Source organism: Anastrepha ludens, chromosome 5 (assembly GCF_028408465.1).
Source record: "Anastrepha ludens isolate Willacy chromosome 5, idAnaLude1.1, whole genome shotgun sequence".
Taxonomy (NCBI): domain Eukaryota; kingdom Metazoa; phylum Arthropoda; class Insecta; order Diptera; family Tephritidae; genus Anastrepha; species Anastrepha ludens.
The window spans coordinates 29,264,989-29,285,210 of record NC_071501.1 but is presented as its reverse complement, the minus strand read 5'-3'; the positions used below and the strand labels follow the sequence as shown (position 1 = coordinate 29,285,210).

The following is a 20,222-nucleotide window of genomic DNA, read 5'->3' as shown; positions in this document are numbered from 1 at the left end:
TGTAAGATAGCAAAATTGTAGGAAAAATCGCTAATGAAATGCGCATCGGGAGATTACTTGAAATAAATCGTGTGTCTAAAAATAGATTCGCAAAAAATTAAGCGAAAACTAAAACAAGAACAGCAGCAACTCAAACGAAATCAAATAAAACATATTAGTAAGAAAGCAGTCAAAATGTACTACCTCTGAACTACATACTTTATGACCAGTTTTCATATCAGCTGAAAAAGTTCGTCGTTTATCTTTTTTCAATGCAAGCCGCTAGAATTTTTAACTTGACAAAAATGTCAATAATCAGCCTGCAAGTATGCATTAACATCCTGACAGTTAATGAACAACTTAGCCGCTGCGTCAGCATGAAAGCTGCTAACGAACTAGTAACTAGTGACATCACTAGGCTTATACCACTCGAGGAACTAGTCCAATTTGTGACGAAAATCACAAGTTTCAGACTATTTAAAATAAAAATTGATGATTGAACTTTTAGAAAATAATTTACTATGAAATAAAATACAACTCAAATTTTTTTGTTATCTTCTAACTTTTTGCTCGACTTGAAATATTTAATTTTTTTTGTTTTTTTTTTTTTATTTATTACATATTTCATTTTTTTTCCTTATTTTCTAAATTAAAAGCAACAAAAATACCATTTATTTTGCATCCACCTCTAATTGCTCAATTTGGAACTAGTACGATACTAGTTACTTTTGAACTAGTACGCATTTTTCCATTATCACATATTTCATTTATTTTCCAAAACAAAAACAACAAACATAATAGAATACTATTTATTTTACAGTCAGCTCTAATTACCCATTTTGTAACTAGTACGATACTAGTTACTTTTGAACTAGTATGCATTTTTCCATGAAATACCTCTTCATCTACTAGAATTTGTGCTGCGAAATGTAACTTTTCACCGCACATACTTACACACATTTATATGAAAGTCTGCACACCTACTACAAAAAATTGTTTATTGCTCGGGATGGCACCAGAATTAAATTGAGCTGAAAACAAAGACAGCTAAGAGCCAAGACATCGCAAAACGTGTGACAAGAAATGAATGACAAAATTAACTTAAATGTATTTTTATTTCATACTATTTATGTCGACTCATATCCTTGCCAAAAACATGCCAAATCACTTCATTTTACAGCGCTTCGCAAAGTCGTAAATTTTGTGGCACAAAGTGCAATTTAATATTTCTTCATTTAATATTCTTAAATTTTCATAATTTTTCAGAATTTTCACTTTTCGCCAGAGTCTTGTGTATCGTAGCGTAGCATTTGAACAAAATTTATTATGCACTATTTAAGGCTGAAATTTATTTACACTAAAAACTATTCATTAGGAATTTCGTTCGACGGACAGTGGAAGCGTTTGTGATAATCTAGTTTCATTTACATAATGCATTTTATTGTTTTTCTTTTTTTTAATTTTTTTTACTGTTTTTTTTTTTTTTTTTGGTTTTTTTTACTGTTTTGTCTTTGTTTTTTTTTCTATTTCGCTCATACTATTGTGTGTATTCTAATTTTAATGAATATTTCAGCACATGCAATTCTTCAAAAGGGGAATAACTCAATTGACACATTGCCATAAAATTACAGTTTATTATTGTTATTGCGATTTATGGCGGTATATTCGGCGGTGGCCTGCAAGAAAATTCTTTAATAGGTGCATACAAACCACTTTTTGCTAGAACGGTTTTATACGTTTTAGGCAAAGTGCAAATTGCTTCGTACAAACAATTTAAATTACTCTTCTTGACTAATTTAAAGTGAAGATGGTTTTCGTCATTCAGCATTTAAACAAAAATTTAAATTACCTGTTAATAATCTCAAGCACTAAACATTTAATTCTTAATCTATGCAGAGGCATTTAAAAAGTGTTGTTTGAATGTTTATTTAAATGTTTTAATATCTTAATAAACTGCTTTGTTCCAGAAGTCGTTAATTGAGGTGTTCGTCTGAAATTTAATTTTTTGATTTTATTTAAGTTCATTGTAAATTTGCGTGCTTCTAAATGATATTTGTATTTACTATACAGCAGCAGGCTAATCACCTTCCCTGTCAGAAATCAAATAGATTAACGAAATCAACGCAAGTCAAGTCTTGTCGAGGTTCTATGCTCCCGAGAGGAGTGACGAGAAAAAAAAATGTGCGTAGTAAAGACGCTAAGCATTGAAATTAATAGTATCGCATCTAGAGGAAAGATAAAACGGTAAAAACCAGGTGTGGCTATGAAAGCCACAACGAAACCATTGATCTTTTATGGGAAAAGTTTCCGGACCATGTTATTATATATCTCGAAGAGGTGATCACAATTGGCCACCGAGATTTTGTGATTTAACACCTTGTGACTTTTTTCTTTGGGGCCAACAGCCCAGTGTCGATTCAAGACCTCAAAGATGGAATTCGCGAGGCCATCGAGGACATAGGGCAGCCACTTTGAAATTCGGTTATGGAAAATTTCATGAAAAGGATACTGTCCTGTAAGCGTGGTCGTGGTGGTATTTGCCTGATGTCATTTTCCACTATTAACGGCATATCTTCCTCTTTGTAATGAAATAAACATCCGATCATTTAGATTAAAAAATAGCATTTTTCTTTGAATATCAAAATAACACTTCTTATTGGAAAACCCTTTAGAATGATAATATCAAAATATTTTATCTTAATTTCAAATATACTTAATAAGGATGTTAATTTTTGACGTTTTTATGAAGGTGGTGATGGTCTCCCGATGAATGTCGTTTATTGTCTGTCTAAACACTGTCTGGTCCAGTAGATGGCTGTTCGTTTTGTCCTGGATCTCGTCCGCGTAATTGAGGAGGTGTCTCCTGGCGTGCCTGGAAGGCAGTTCTGCCTCAAGCAGGTGTCTGCAAGGGTGAAACCTGCGGTATTACCCAAGCAGAAAATGTTTGCTGAGTAGTTTATTGTGCTCCTTTACCGGAACCATCTGTCAGGAGGAGGCAACGTGTTGCTGTCCGAATAGCAGTGTTTCGGGAAAATCTGGAGCTTAATCCACTGCGTGTCACTAGTTCGAGGCGACAAGACAGGCACAGCATAGTTTAGAACCGACCGGCCAATTGCCTTAAATGTCGATAGCAACATTTCTTTGCCTTTGCCCCAACTGCTGTCGGTAAGCGATTTGAGGACCTTGTTACGATTTTGGACTTTAGTGTCAATTGGGGTTGTGTGCGCAGAAAAGGAGAGCAAACTCTCAAGGATTACACCCAAAATTTTGGGATTGTTTACAGTCGGAATTGGGTGTCATCGACTTCTACCTTGAGTTGTAGTTTGACCTCCTTTGTCTAGGTTGTACAGAGGGTCGGCGTTGCATTTTTTGGGGGAAAGTTGGAGATTCCTTTGCAGTGAAAAAGCAAGAAAGATCGGTGAGGTAGACGTTCACTGGGTCGTTTTTTGCGCATGTGATTTTAGGATGGTAGTAATAACTTTTCACTTTTAGATTATTTTTATATAAAACACATAAGTATCATGTTTTTATATACGCATGAAATGACAAATAACGTAAATTTGACGCAATCGTAAAATTGATGCAACCGGGCACGGTGCATGTTTCGAAGTTGTCGCAAATATTGAGATTTTTTCCATACAAATTAAAATTGTTTTTACTGTTTTTTTTTTACACGGCGGCCGTCGTGGCCGAATGGGTTGGTGGATGACTACCAATCGGAATTCAAAGAGAAAACGTCGGTTCGAATCTCGGTAAAAGATCAAAAATTAAGAAAAAGTTGTTTCTAATAGCGGTCGCCCCTGGGCAGGCAATGGCAAACCTCCGAGTGTATTTCTGCTATGGAAAAGCTCTTCATAAAAAATATCTGCCGTTCGGACACAATTACTTGTTCAGTACCACTCTGTTTTCGAACCTCTGCAGCGCCATTGCATCGTGCAGGCAAGTCGTGTTTTACTCTGACCAATGAAAGCATATGCTGAATGCTGGTATTGCCTCCTCCGATGTAATTCAATTTAGTAAGTCTTAAAATGTTTTGATTCATGGGCTGTATTAGAGCTGTACAGTTTGGAGGAAAGCACATTACCGATATTTGGCTCTCTAACTCGCCTTCTTTGGGATGGCATGCAGCATTATCAATTAGAAGAAGTTCTTCTTTCGGATTTTTCTGGGTACGAAGGAACGCTTTTACCTGTTTATTTAAGCAATTTTTGATTAAAACAAGAATCTTTGGTTTTGTAAGAAATGAACCTACCTCTGGAACAAATGTTCTGTGGGCAAACCATTCTTCAAATAAAGCGAAAGTCATCCAAACACTTTTATTTTGTTTGTAGACAAAAGGCATATCAGTCACAATTTTTAATGAACGCGGATTCGCCGATTTCCCAATAACCATTATTTTGACTTTATGATTTCCAGCAGCATTTGTACAAGCAAGGAACGTTATTCCCTCCTTACTGATCTTATGCCAAAGTTTCTTTTAATAGCATAAGAGTTTTATCGGGTAAGAAGCCTCCAGGCTTTTACTGAATTTTTCCATGGCTTTCTCTTTTACCAAACAATTTGTAATTGGTAAGTTTTTGTTTCTTTGATTCACAAACCATGTGAACAATACCTTCTCCACTTTTGGAAATTCTGAAATCTTAAGAGTTTTCCTTTTACTTGGACCGGATTCAGATCGCGCAACAAACTGCTTTATATACTGTTAATTTTTTTAATACGAATTATTGTTGCTCCATCCACGTGAATGTTTTTAGGTAATGCATTAATTGGAGGGATACAGGTTAGGTTAGGTTAGGTTTAGCAGCCGCATCGCACTTAGAGATAGTGATGCCACTTAGACCACGAAATGGGTCCGTTATGAGACGCAGGGGCTGGGCTACACTTCCACTTCCATATTGAACCATCCTGAGCTTTTGAAAAAGAGTAAAAGGTTGTTGATACTTAAAGTGTATAGATTATCTATCTTCATTAAGAAGTAGGATCTTAAATATCGGTTCCTGCTTCTGGCTAGAGCCGGGTATGTCCAAAAAAGATGTTGAATTGTTTCCAACTCCTCCGCATTCCACAGCTACGAGAGAAATCATGCATTTAGAAGCCTAATGTCCTTGCGTGATTTCCTATGAGACAATGTACTGCGAGGGCCTCTACTAAGGTCCTAGTTTGAAGTATACTCAATGGAGGGAGATGACTGTTACATTTTTTTATATAGGAAAATATGGAAAAATTCAACACCGGAAGCAAAAAAAACAGAATAAAAAAGTTCTTCAAAAACAACGCTGCATACTAGGGCGGGTCGATTTAAAAATCGCTCATTGCTCTTTGAAAATCGTATTCTAGGGATCAAAATAAGAAACTTTGCCGAAGGAACCATACCTCTAAAACGAATTCTGATGTCCCCCAATTTGAGTCGAACTTTTTAGTTTCTTTTCTCATGTAAAGGCCAAAAATGGTGATATTTTGAAATGATTGTATGGGGAACCCCCCAGGGGGTGTGCCACTGGCATGGGTGGATCGGCCGTCCAAAGTTAGTTGGGGTCGGTCATACATTTGGACTCGATTGGAGCACTCTAAATGGGTCAAAGTGGGATTTTTCGTTCGACCCAAATTGGGGGACATCAGAATTCGGTTTAGAGGTATGGTTCCTTCGGCAAAGTTTCTTATTTTGATCCCTAGAATACGATTTTCACAGAGCAATGAGCGATTTTTAAATCGACCCGCCCTCCTGAATACCCAAAAGTATTTTAAAAGTTATGATTAAAAAGTTTAATATTTTGTGAATTTTAATAAATTTCGAATAAAGTTGGGAAGTGTGGTTCATATAACTTTAGTAAAAGAATGAGTTATATTTTTATTGAAAATTGCTTCAAACTTAATTTCAAAAAATTTAAAATGTCAAAATCATGCAGCATACAGCAAGAGGCGCTCAAGTTTTTTATTTTTAGACAGGTGTACATCTTCTGGTCCTTTATTTTCTTAGATATACTTACAAATATACATATTTCTAAATCTTTATATTTGTTCCACAATCACAATCTAATTAAAACATTTAATATTTTCGTTTCTTCTTTCCAGGGAAAAAAGTTTGCTAAACAGCGAAAGAAACGTAAAAAAGCCGGGAGTTGGATCTTGTTGGCAGCGTGTCCAGTTGGGAGACAGTTAGACAGGAGAAAGCAGAGATAGCGCGGGACGTGGAAGCAAGAGAAATAGTGTAGAGAAAATTTTTGTAAATTTTGAAACATAAATCAAAAGCCTTAACGACTTTCTAATTGGATTTTAAAGAAAGTGTTGCCTGGAGTAAAGAAAGGGGGAATAACCGCAAAAAGCGCGCATATCAGAGGAATAGTTATATTTGAATTTGAATCTAAAGCTAAAACAGAAACAAAAACAAAAGCAACGAAAGCGAAGAAAAGCCAAGTCGGCTAACAAGAATTATCTTAAAGTTGATTTATCAAAAAAAAAGTTAAAGAGGAATTAAAAACATCAACAGGGATTTCCAGGAGAAGAAAAGCAAGTAGGTTTTGTGCAAGAAAAAAAAAAAAACAAAAAAAAAAAAAAAGCAAAGCGAAAGCTGCAAGAAATACTATTTTTGAAAAACTTTTTTCTAATTACTTTTTTGTGATATTTTTTAAGATAAAAATATCACACACACACACACAACTAACAAAAACTCATTAACTTTCAAAAGTAAAAACAAAAAAAAAAATATTGTACTTAATTTTAAAATTTGCGGTAATTACAAAACCATTTCCGTATATAAGCTTCAATTTGCACATTAAGAACTTAAATAATATTTATACAAAATATTTACACAACAAGCAAATTAGCATAAACTGCTGAAAGTGCTATTAACACATCTTCCCATATTTGAATTTGAGAAGAAAAAACAAAAACGAAAAGAAAAAGCAAAAAGCAAAAAACAAAAACAAACTCAAGCTTTCCACACACACTAAAAATTATAAACGTCAGTAGGTGAAGAACAGATTCTAAAGTGAAATAACTGATACAGCAGCAAGTAGAAAAGAGTAAAGAAAACATACACAAAAACAACAAAACACCTCAGCGATTTAAAACCGAAGAGCAGAATATTCTCTTGAGTTCTTAAAACAAACAAAAAAAAAGAAAAAAACCAAGAAAAACAACTCAACTGTCCTGTGTGCGTGCAACTGTCTTTAAAAGCGCACTAGAAACCACAACCACACACACATACTTAAATATTTTATATATAAATTTTTTTTAAGCGTCGTAAATTAATGAGCAACATGCGTCAAAAGGATTTGCGCCCAGCACCTGCTCTTATCGAGTTCAAGGGCATGAAGTTCCTAATCACCGATCGGCCATCCGATATAACCATTCAACATTACATAACGGTTAGTCAAGAAATTTTTGGAAAATTATTTTTAATTTTTATTTTTTCACTCTCTTAATAAATTTATTTCCCTTTTTTCCGCTGCCGCTTTAGGAGCTCAAGAAGAACAACGTTAGCACGGTGGTGCGTGTATGTGAGCCCAGTTACAATACCGATGAGCTGGAGGCTCAGGGTATAACAGTTAAGGATTTGGCATTCGAGGATGGCACTTTTCCGCCACCTCAAGTTGTCGATGAGTGGTTCGAGATTTTGAAGCAAAAGTGAGTAATTTCCATTTTTTTTATTTTTTTTTTTATTTTTTATTATATTCTATTGAATTTTTGTCTACTTATTTTTGTTGTCTCGTTTTGCTTGCCTGCAAGTGGTTAATCATTGTGATAATGGCTTAAATGCGCCGCAAATCATTTGCACGAAAACGCAAAATCACATCGCATATTCATCTTAAAAGTATTGGTGCTTTACGAAGTGCGATCAATTTTGGAGAGTTCAAGAAAATTCACAAGTATACGTACATACATACATACATATAAGTATTTCAATCAATCAATCAAAAAATAATAAATAAATAAATAAAAATTAGTTCGCAATTCGAATTCATTTAACGCCCAGAGGAGACATTTGGCTTATTTGTTGTTAATGTTGCTGTTGTAGTTGCAGCTTTATTTCGTAGGTCGTAGTATTGCCATCGACGTCATTTAAGGTAGTCCCTGAAAACAACGAGCTGTTGGAAGTGGAGAGGGATGTTAGAATCTTTGTGATATTGACTATTATTATTGGGTATTGGAATAAGTTTCCGTCCTTTCTTAGCCAAAGTTACGAATTATTTGAACAATAAAATAATACATGATATTATGTGAGGTAAAGGGTTTTCCAATAAGAGGTGTTATTTTGATATTCAAAGCAAAAATGCTATTTTTTAATATAAATAATCGGATGTTTATTTCATTATAAAGAGGAAGATATGCCGTTAATAGGGGAAAGAAACATCAGGCAAATGGCCACCACGACCACGCTTACAGGGCAATATCTTTTTCATGAAATTTTCCATAATCGAATTGCAAAGTGGCTGCCCTATGTCCTCGATAGCCTCACGAATTCCATCTTTGAGGTCTTGAATCGACCCTGGGCTGTTGGCGCAGACCGTCACTTTCATGTGGCCCCAAAGAAATCTGTCACAAGGTATTAAATCACAAGATCTCGGTGGCCAATTGTAATCACCTCTTCGAGAGATAACACGGTCCGGAAACTTTACCCGTAAAAGATCAATGGCTTCGTTGCTAGTGTGGCACGTAGCGCCGTTTTGTTGAAAATAAACATTGTCCAGATCAGTACCATCCAATTCCGGCCATAAAAAATCGTTAGTCATCTCTCGATAGCGCACTCCATTCACCTGTAACACCTGTTATTGGAAAACCCTTTATGTGCCATTGAAAGCTACAACTTTACTCAATCTTTCAGGCAGCAAACGAATACCTCTGATGGAAAATTCGAGTTCTTTTGACTTGATCCATTCATAGAGCCAGTTTGCGATGCTCTCGTAAGAAGTGAACCGCTCTCCAATAAGGGCTGACTGCATTGATCGGAACAGATGGTAATCCGAAGGTGCAATGTCTGGGCAACACGGCGAGTGGGGCAAGATTTCCCAATTCAATCCCTCTAAATATTTCTGGACCGATTTAGCAACGTGTGGCCTGGCGTTGTCATGCAGCAAAATCAGTTTGTCATGTCTACCGTCCCATATCGGCCGCTTTTCTTTGAGAGCGCGATTCAAACGCATTAGAGGCAGTCGATAACTAGTCGCCATTGATGGTTTCAGATGTTTTAAGGAGTTCGTAAATAAATTCTGATCTCACCAGATACACAACATAACCTTTGAAGCATGAATACGTATTTTGATGTTCTTTTCAGGGAGGTGTAGTGAGTTTTAAGCCTTTGCCTTATGGCTTTTCAACTCTTTGTGAGATTGTTAATCTCGTCCAGATATTTGATACTTTCCTAAGTAGCCTCTTGGGTGCCAATCAAAGCACAGAGATGACATAATTTAGTATGCGATAGCTAACTATACCACTCGGGTTGATGTAATATAAAAAACATTTACCTTACTTTCTTACTTCTTATCGCCTTCGAAGTCGTCGAATACTTCAGTTTCGTTTAAAGATGTTGCAGCCGATTGTGACAGGTTTTGTTACACCGTGTGACTACCATTAAAGGATACTTTAATAAAAGATTTTTTTTAGTACTCAAAGGGATTGCGAATTTGCTTTATCGCGAATATGCCTTCTTCAACTTTTTTGTGTCTGTTGTCTGTGTCCAAGAATTAAAGATTTTCCAGGTTCGCTCTTTAGCTATGGTGAAAAAGAAGTGTGAGGCGAACTTCGGCTGCAACGTCACTTAGGGGTATTCAGCCGAATACTACACGATCATTTTACATACTCGTCCAATCAGTCGTTGTGCAGACGGCAATGAAGTGTCATTGGTTGAATGTTTTCATATATCACCAATATAATCTCAGATTTTTTGTAAACAAACTCCAACTGACGTCAACCCATCAGCTGTTTCTGTTCGCTGAGAGCCGAACAATGGTCTGCTAAATTAGACACCTTTAAACATATTTTCACCATGCAAAGATCACTGAGTTTTACGTCACAAACTAAAACTGAAAGCATTTTGTGGTTTTCACGTCATTAATAGAGAGAATTTGTTTTCTAGAAATTATTCTTAGTTACCGAATATCTGTGTATCTCTATAATTGTTTTTGACGTAGTTGTTCCTTAAGCCACAATGTGTACTGCTTTGGATATGCAAAAAGTGATATCTGCAGACGCTAATACGTAACAGCAATACGTATCTTAATTTGAAACATTGCGGGAGAATTGTTTACAATTTTATATTTGAAGATTATTTCATGGAAATGTTGACCGCGATTGCGCTTCAAATGGTTCATCCGCTTAGTCCAATTTTGGCACACTCTTTCCAGTGTTTCGGCCGGTATAACTGCTTTAATGTTGTCTTCCAATGCGTTAATTGAAGCAGGCTTGTCTGAATAGACATGAGCTTTAACATAGCCCCACAAAAAATAATCTAAAGGCGTTATATCGCACGATCAGGGTGGCCAATTGACAGGTCCCGAACGTGAAATAAAATGTTCACCGGACTCGCCTCGAACACAAGTCCATTGTTATGCGTGCAGTGTGGCAGTGTGGCTGAAAGCACATGCCATGCAAGTCAATCTCTTGCATTTTGGGCAAAAAAAAGTTGGAAATCATTTCACAGCAGCGCTCACCATTCACAGTTACGTTACGATTCGCAGCATCCTTGAAGAACACCGGTCCAATGATTCCTCCAGCCCATAAACCGCACCAAACTGTGACTTTTTCTGGATACATTAGTAGCTCTTGCAATTCTTCTGGCTGATCTTCACTCCAAAATCGACAATTCTGCTTATTTACGTACCCATTGATCCAAAAATGAGCTTCGTCGCTGTACACAATTTTTCGATAAAAAAGTGAATCTTCGGCCAACTTTCCAAGAGCCCATTCACCGAAAATTCTGCGTTGCGATAGGTCGTTCGGCTTCAATTCTTGCACCAGCTGTATTTTGAAAGGCTTTACACCTAAATCCGTTCGCAAATCCACGTTGTCGAGTAACAGAGATCCAATTCCTGCGAACGGCGACTAATCGATAATTGATGGTCATCATTAACACTGGCCGATACAGCTGCGATATTTTCTTCAGTTCGCACTCTACGTAAGCGTTTCGGTGGTTTGATGTCCAATAATGTAAATTTGGTTCTAAATTTAGTCACAATAGCTCCTCGAATAGCTGCTTCAGTGGGTCGATAAAAGTGACCATAAAATGGAAGAAGCGCGCGATATATTTTCTTAGCAGAAAACGCATTTTTATAATAAAATTCAGTGATTTGCCAGCGTTGTTCGTTTTTAAGACGATTCATGGTTAAAATGTAGACCAAACTGAAGATGTTTGACAGTGAAACAAAACACGAAACGGGCGTCAGCTGTTTAAACCAACTGTTTAAAAAGGTAATACCTAAAAAATCACCCGTTATAATAATTATATCAATTAGCATCTACGAGGGTGGATTGATAAGTCTTTTGAATTGCGACATCTATCGGTCATTAATTTACTTAATTATTGTGATCGTTAAAAGTGAACTGTCAAAAGCGAGCTGTCAAAATTTCATAACATATGGTCAAAGGGTACTTTTTTGAGAATTATTTTTGCAAAACACTATTGTATTTTTATTAAAAATGGAAAAAAGTAAACTTCGTCCTGTTATAAAGTACTTTCATTTGAAAGGTTTAAACCAGAAACAAATTATTGAGGAGTTGCAGACAGTATTAGGGGAACATGCACCCTCAAATGCAACAGTTTACAATTGGGTAAACGAGTTTAAACGTGGTCGGATAAGCACCAAAGATGAGCCACGCTCTGGGAGGCCAAAAGAGGTAACGACTCCAGAAACTGTGGAAAAAGTGTACAAAATTGTTACACAAGATCGAAGAATTAAATTGAGAGAGATTGCTGACATTGTGAACATTAATTATGAACGTGTGCATAACATAATACATGATAAATTGGGTCTGAAAGAGCTTTCAGCAAGATGGGTGCCGCGTTTGCTAACTCCTCTGCAAAAAATGAACCGAATGTCGACTTCAAAAGTTCAAAAGTTTAAACATGTTTAACAGAAATCCATCGGAATTTTTGCGTCGTTTCATAACGATGGATGAAACGTGGATCCACCACTATACACCAGAGTCTAAAGAACAGTCCAAACAATGGGTAGAACGTGGCTCAAGTGCTCCAAAGAAGACAAAGGTCGTTGCATCAGCTGGTAAGGTTATGGCATCTATTTTTTGGGATGCGCAAGGTATAATTTTCATAGATTATCTTGAAAAGGGTAAAACCATCACAGCTGAATATTATTCACCTTTGTTGAATACATTGGACCAAAATATTAAGCAAAAACGGCCACATTTGAAGAAGAAGAAAATCCTCTTCCATCATAATAACGCTCCTTCACATTCATATTGGAAAACGCAGGAAAAAATAAATGAGTTAGCCTATGAATTGCTCCCTCATCCGCCATATTCGCCAGATTTAGCTCCCAGTGACTTTTTCCTTTTTCCAAATATGAAAAAATGGCTCGGCGGAAAAAGATTTGTGTCAAATACTGAAGTTATAGCTGAAACAAATGCTTATTTTGAAGGTTTTAAAAAAACTTATTTTAGAGAAAGAATAAATATGTTAGAAAAGCGTTGGAAAAAATGTATTGACTTAAAAGGAGATTATGTTGAAAAATATTGTAAATCAATTTTTTGTTAAAAAAACAATGTCTAGTTTTTCATTCTAAAGACTTATCAATCCACCCTCGTATAACCGCGTAGAGTTTCCACGACTCTACGGCCTTCGTTCATAGAAAATTTCTTAAACAAAAAAAAAATAGTAATAAAACACGACACATTTACTAATTCATTCATACAAAAACACAGCTATAGCTTGCATGAAAGCAGTTTACATTTAAAATTCATCGTTTCTCACAAATATGAAGCCGATTTATGCTTAATTATATTTCAAATTCTTATAACACAGCATGTTGCCCCTTCTTCCTTTTATTTGCTTAAAAATGCTTCTACTACTAAACTTACGCTTATAAAGAATTTGCGATTTAATGAAATTTTCCACAATACAATTCTACTAACCACATTTTATTACTTTACTGGTTCCATAAACCAAAAAGGGGCAGATGCAATATTTGTCCAAAATAGAAAAGAAATCCAGTAAATGTTTGGAATTTAATTTTGAATTTCAAAAGATAGCAAGCAAACAACATTTCACGCTACACTTTGCGCTCCCGAAATTATTTAATACTATAAAATGCTTTTTGTCTGGACTCTCTCTACTCTCTAATACGATTTCTGCATTTGTATGTATTTATGTAGAAAAAAAAATGTACCTGCAATTATTTCTTACTAATTAAATGACGTTGTCTTCTTAACTGCCTAACTTCTCAACTCTAAGTTGTGCGTCTCTAACAAACTAAATACTAAAAGTTGTTGCAATTTTGTTGACTCTAGTTCTTCTTCTTTTTCTCTCGTTCTTTTTTTTTAATTTGCAAAAATTGCATGGAAACGTTGAAAACATAAATTTCGAAATAATTAAAAAAAAAAAAAAAAAAAAACTACTGAAAAACACATCTGCTAAACACATCCGTAACCCTCCATTCATCAACAAAAATATTCGCCTACAACAACAACAACTAAAAACAACATGGTCATGGTCTGGTGTAGGTTTAGCAATAACAACACTGCAACTCACTCGTCAAGTACTTCGGCGCTTAGATCCGCATCGGTTTCATTTTATAAGAATAAGAGGTTTTCACTCAAACAAAAGCATAGAAATGATTATGAGAATTTAGATAATTGTTATGCAATGAACAACAATACCAACGATAATGATACCGTTACGACAGGCGATGCAAATGCCAATGCTAATAATGATGAATGCGATAATGAAAATGCCACTTGTAGGTAAGGTGCCTTTACACTCAAACAAACACACATACATACATACATACATATACACATGCACACATACATATGTATGTACATGAAAATTTGCAAAGAATTTTTCAAGAAAAAAAAACTTATCGTAAGCATTCGCGCTGCGCTTGGCAAACGCAAAACACAATTGGACACAATTTATTTTGAGTTATTGACATTTTCGAACTAAAAAATAAAATTTTTTTTTTTTAATATTCCAGTTGATTTTTTTTTTTATTATTTAAATAAATATCTTTTCGCATCCATCGCAGGTACCAACAAAATCCGGAAGCTTGCGTTGCTGTACACTGTGTTGCCGGCTTGGGACGAGCCCCAGTTTTGGTCGCATTGGCGTTGATTGAATTGGGACTCAAGTACGAGGCAGCTGTAGAAATGATAAGAGAGTAAGTTGAATAGCATTTAAAATAAAATTAAATTTCTTTACATTTTAAGGGCATTAAAGTTGATGGAAAACGGTCCCAAACGCTAATACATTTTGAGCGTTACTCTAACTTCCTTGGCCGGTAGTAGAAATTTTATCAGTAGTGCAGAGTCTGAGTGATACACACAGTGAGATAAAGGGGTTTTTATGCCATGATTTCTGCAGCAGCTGCAATTATGAAAGTCGTAGTAAGCTACTGCAATTAAGAAGGCAGCTGATTGGCTGCTCAAATGCGTACTAACAGTCAAGAAAGTAAATATTTAATCCGACAGCCAAGCGGCAATAAAGGACCTCGGGTCTATGATGGTGCATCGTTGGAATCGGTCAAGGAATGCTTGACCTCACTTTTGACTGCGTCCGAATTCTTTGACACAGCCTCATCTGGGTGCCTGGTCACAGCAACATTGCGGGAAACTGTGAGGCGGATGAGCTGGCCAGGCAAGGGGCATGTGAGATGATTTCCCCGCGAAGGGAGAGAATTGGGATCCCCCTGACTACCTGGGGTCTGCTCCTGGAAAGGTGGGCATCGCGCCAACTCAGCGAGCGCTGGGCAAGTACACAAACGTGTAAGGTCGCGAAATCCTTCTGGCCACGTGTGGACCGGAGGCGCTCGGGCGAGCTTCTGAAGCTGACAAAATATCAGCTCTCTAATCTCGTGGGTTCTCTCACAGGTCACAATCGCCGAGGAATGCATGCTGTGAGACTTGGAATCACCTCGAGTCCTTTTTGCGCTGGATGTATGGAGGGTGAGGAGGAATCATCTCAGCACCTTCTCTTTAGCTGCCCTGCTCTGGGGGAGCTAAGATTCAGGCATCTTGGCTCTTAATTCTTTGCCACGCCTGCTGCTATAGCTGGCGCTGACATTCAAAATCTGATGAATTTCATCAGCAGCGCAATGCAGTTGACGCAAACATAGTCATCGTTCGTAATCCACACGCTCTTAACCATCCCAGCACCACCTCTCCCCGCCCTCTCCCTGCATCCCATCGGTCTTTCCCTTTTACCTCACCTCCTTCATAATGGTATCCCAACCATACCAACCTAACCTAAAATACTACAACAACAAAAAAGAAAGTCGTTCCCACAACAGTCGGTTCTACGTTGCCGAAATGACTCGGATTTTTATCCGGCCAAGGACTGTCTCTCCAGCAGCATTCCCCGTATGTAAGTATCGGGAATGTTTATGCTGCTACAACAACAACAACCTACACTTCTATACGTACTTTTTAAATGCTCAAAGCTACGATTAGTGGTGTCGTACTTTAGCCATTGCCGTAACCATAGCAATCAGCTGTTCTGACAAAACACTGAATTTTGATTTTTCTCCGTAACCGTAAGCAGCTGTGAAATGTTTTACGTTTGTTTTGATATTTGCGATAAAAATTTGAATATTAAAAATGAACAAAGCAAATTATTTGACTGAGTGTAAAATTATCCGTGATTTTATGACAAAATGCAAATGTTGCCATTAATTCTACTCACTATCAGCTGTTTATGGTTATGGCATAGCTAATGTCTGCTCAAGGGAGGTGTTCGGTTAATAGAGGGCGCCCGTCAGGCGAGGTTAAACTGTATTTAGGCTACCGAACTAAGTTTCCAATATTTTCCAGCATTTTTCAAGCGTAAAGCGATTCATCTCGTACCGTGGAGATATGATGCTGAATTTCTGTCAAGATTTCCAGCAGGTCAGCCCTTTCTTGAACTGTCAACATAGCATATGACTAAAAAAAATCCATTGTACTCGTATGTACCACCCTGTATGTGTAGGTGGCACCTCTAATGATACATATTTATAGACGCATAGTTTAAATATCAAAAATTTCTTATTAACTTAAACTTCTTTTATTTTTATTTTCAGCAAACGACGAGGCGCCATTAATGCCAAACAACTATCATTCTTGGAACGGTACAAGCCCAAGGCAAGGCTAAAGCACAAAAATGGCCACAAGAATTCATGTTGCGTGCAATAGATTTTCCGAAACCATATAAATTCCCACCAGATGAAAAGTGTTCATTTTTAAAGAAGAAAAACAAAACAAAAGTTAAAACCAACAAATGTGAAAATATACATAAATGAAAACAACAGCAACATCAAACAGCAACCAGCAACAGCAACAATGCAATACAGCAACTAATCAGCAATAAATTCAATTCATTTAATGGCAGTAAGCAACAGAACATGTACCAGCAAGCAGCGGAAAAAAACAAAAATAAAACAACAACAGCAACGAGGAAAATAGTAACTGCGCCGCAACTCTCCGCTTGCCGGCAGCAGCGCAAACATTCAACCAATTAAACCATATAAATATGAATTCGGTTAGCCAGTCATGAGCCACTGAGCAAATGAGAGTTAACAGCAACAGTAAAAACACCACAGCAACAGCAACAGCAGCAGATAGCTTTGAATTTGTAGCATACAAATGGGCGCGCAAAACATCGCTAAAAGCGCGCACGGCCACTTTGCGCCGACTACTTTACGCCTTTCTGTACTATTTCTCTGCTCTTGATTGGAATTTTTACTAAACCTTTCGCTACGCGCTTTTCGCTTTTTCTTCTGCTTCCTCCAACCGCCGCAACTGTTGGACATGACAGTGAGTCCCGCGCGCGTGTGTGTGTGTATGTGTGCAAGCGTTTTGTTAATAGTACTTCCACGCACGCTAAAACACACAGACATACACACGTACACCCACACACCCAAAACACTTTTCTACATCAACCTTCAACTGTAACAGCGGAAATATAAATAACAACACCAACAACAAAAACAACAACAACTCTTTAACATTGACAATGAACGCCAACTCTTTTTTGACTTTAAAGTTCACTTTTTATTTGATGATGATTATGATAAATGATGTGTTTTAAAGAAGGAAGTAAGGAAGGAAGGATATTTGAATTTTTTATAATTAAGGAGAATAAAGTTAAAAATGATGTTTTTGTAAGTGCAACAACACACACACAGAGCTTGATAGCAGAGAATGTAAAGACGAATAAACGAAAACAATTAATTATTAGTTTTAATGTTAAAGCAAAGAAAACAAAAATATTTATATACTAACAAATTACAATGCGTAACATTGTTTTCGTTTTCTTGTTTTTTCCCCCCTTTTTGCTCTTTTTTCTTTGTTTTTTTAATTATAGTTTTCATTCACTGCTTTTTCCTTCACTTGGTTTTTATTTTTATTTTTTAATCTATTAATATACGCACGTATTTGTACTTATAATCAATTGTAAGCATAAGCATAATGTGCGAAAAAAACAAAAACAAAAAAAAAACAAAATAAATAAATATAAAAAATAAATTTGAAATGAAATGTAAGAAGAAATCGATTATGTATGATATGCGCAACAATAAACAAGTAGCAATCGCTAAAATTGTAGAAACAAATTTCAGCGAAAATCGTTCTAAAAAATACAAAAACAAAATAATTGTGCTGTCTTATTATTATTTTCGCTCACTTTTGATTGTTAAACTATAATTTGAATAGTTCTGAAAATTGAGTTCTACCAAAGGTTATGCATATAAGTAAAGCGTTTGGGTTGCTTTGATAGTCTATGTTTCTAGGTGTTCTGAAATACTGCAAATTTCGCTTCTTGCCATGCACAAAACATGAGGTCCAATAGCGCCATATCGTCTTCAAACGGCAGTTCATAGTTTTGAGATGCTTTTTCATGACTACGATAACGTTTTAGAATTCTTTGTATTGTATTGGGCTTGGAGGGAAAGGTCTGTCGTATTTTAAAGTAAAAATTTTTTTATTTATTTACTTCAGTAGTCTACGGAAAATGTTCTTACCGACTAATTCACTTAATTAAATGTGGTAAACAGATCAAGCTTAAATTTTACAATATTATCAGTAAAGTTAATGATGCTACAATAATTTTTACACAATCGCGCAAGAGGTTCATTAAAGGCATAATTAGTGGTATTACTAGAAATGTTGAATACACGATTACAGGGTCAACGATATGAAGTCTTACCTATTCAAAACACCATAACTTTTTTGTGTGAAATTAGTTTTTATTGATTTCAAAGACAAAATTGTTCAAAAATGATTACAATTTTAAAATATATTCACTTTAGCTCGATATGACCACCTTTTGCCTTGACTATAGCCTTCAAACGGTCAAAAAATGAGTTGCATGCTGCACGAATGTGATCTTGAGGTATTTTGGCCCATTCTCGTATAATCGCTTTTTTCAGCGCATCCATACTGGCATATTTTTTAGTCCTCACCTTGCTCTCCAAAATGGACCAGATGGAATAGTCCATCGGATTTGCGTCTGGCGAATTCGAAAGCCATTGTGTGGACGAAATGAAGTGTGGAACATGATTTTTTAACCATTCTTTGTTCACAGGAGCTTTATGAGACGGTGCCGAGTCCTGTTGGAACGTCCATGGTCTACGATCGAAATGTTTGCGTGTCCACGGCGGCTCTAAAGCAGCTTCTAAAACATTTTCCCAATAATAAGTCGCATTCACTTTGACACCAGGCTCGATAAAAACGATTGGAGAGCGTCCATCAGCGGTCACTGCGGGCCAAACCATTACTTGCGATGGGAAATTGCTTCGAGCGGCCATACGTAGGCTCAAATTCTCGTATGAGCGTTCGGTGAAGTAAACACGATCGTTTTGAATGTTTATGAACTGCTCAATTGGGAACTTTTTTTCATCAGAAAACACAATGTTAGGAAATTCGCCACGTTCGTGCAAGCGCACAACTCCTTTGCTCTTTCGCACCGAACTTTTTTTTGCTGGGGTGAAAAATCGTGTGCTTTTTGGAACTTGTAAGCCTTGACCTTGAGCTAATTTTTCAATATGCGTCGAATGCTGTCTTGCGATATTTTCAGTTCTTTGGCATTTGCCATTTTTGTTACATTTCGACGTGGATTTCGTTCAAGTCGAGCCTTCACTTTCCGAACCATTTCTGGCATTGTTGCTGTTTCTTTTGGTCCACCTCCATAGCGTTTTGCAATGCTACCAGTATCATTGCAACGTTTTAAGCTAGATATACACGAGGCAACCGTTGAAGCGACATGTTGCAGCAACGTGTTGCCTTTGTTTAAGAAACACGTTGCGACCGTTGCTTCAATCTCAGTATTGTGTATAACTGTGGTGCAGGAAAGGTACAAGCGGAAGATACGTAAAATTAAATTTTTTAAATGATCGACGAAATACGTAAAATTACTTCTCTTATTATAACTGACGAACTTTTGAACGAAAATGAGGAAGAAGAGATGCAACAAAAGAAGAGAAAGAAAATTTGGTTCAAAAATTGGCTTTTAAAAAAAAATCGAATTTTCGAACGAGAGGCTGCTGAAAGAACTGAAGGAAAATGAGCCAGCAGTCTATAAAAATTACATGAGGATGGACGAAGCCCTGTTTAGAAAATTGTTGGACTTCGTAAGGGTCAAAATAACGAAACAAGATACCATAATGAGAGAGGCAATATCAGCAGAAATTAGACTGGCAATAACTTTGCGGTATCTTGCAACAGGAAACTCTTTTGCGGACTTAAAATTTTTATCAATTTTATTGTATTTATTTTTTAATTGTTCGTATGCTTTTTTTCTAAAATTTTTATTTTTATATCTTTCACTACTTATATCCCACAGCTCTCTCAAATTTTTATATTCGTTAATAAAATTAACATTCTTCTTCGCTTGTTTTCAACGAACTGAACGAGTAAAAGCAGTAAACAATGATACACTCGAAGCAACGGTTGCAGCAACCTATTCCAAAAATCAAATTTATTTGATATTTCAGGCAACGGTTGCAGCAACACGAAAATCAATTGGTAACACAGCTACACACGAGGCAACGGTTGCTTCAACATGACCGTGTTGCTGCAACGGTTGCCTGGTGTGTATTTAG

At 36.5% G+C, this 20,222-nt stretch overlaps 2 protein-coding genes across 4 annotated transcripts in view; both read left to right on the top strand.

The window, feature by feature from the left end:
* LOC128864076 (uncharacterized) overlaps positions 1 to 6,540 on the top strand; it is a 49,620-nt gene extending 43,080 nt beyond the window's left edge. The window contains exon 4 of the mRNA XM_054103567.1: positions 6,052 to 6,540. The gene's annotated coding sequence lies outside the window, so the exon portion shown is untranslated. The remainder of the gene's footprint in view (positions 1 to 6,051) is intronic.
* LOC128864075 (PRL-1 phosphatase) lies at positions 6,401 to 17,776 on the top strand. 3 transcript variants are annotated; one of them, XM_054103565.1, is made up of 5 exons: positions 6,401 to 6,490; positions 7,218 to 7,346; positions 7,439 to 7,605; positions 14,178 to 14,309; positions 16,206 to 17,776. In XM_054103565.1, the coding sequence occupies exons 2-5, from the start codon at positions 7,230 to 7,232 to the stop codon at positions 16,315 to 16,317; spliced, it is 528 nt and encodes a 175-aa protein (XP_053959540.1). In that variant the 5' UTR covers positions 6,401 to 6,490; positions 7,218 to 7,229; the 3' UTR covers positions 16,318 to 17,776. The 3 variants fall into 3 exon arrangements, with proteins under 3 accessions (XP_053959540.1, XP_053959539.1, XP_053959541.1); XM_054103564.1 differs by lacking the exon at positions 6,401 to 6,490 and having other exon boundaries at positions 7,211 to 7,346; XM_054103566.1 differs by lacking the exons at positions 6,401 to 6,490; positions 7,218 to 7,346; positions 7,439 to 7,605 and adding an exon at positions 13,607 to 13,893.
* The last annotated feature ends 2,446 nt before the right edge of the window (positions 17,777 to 20,222 follow it).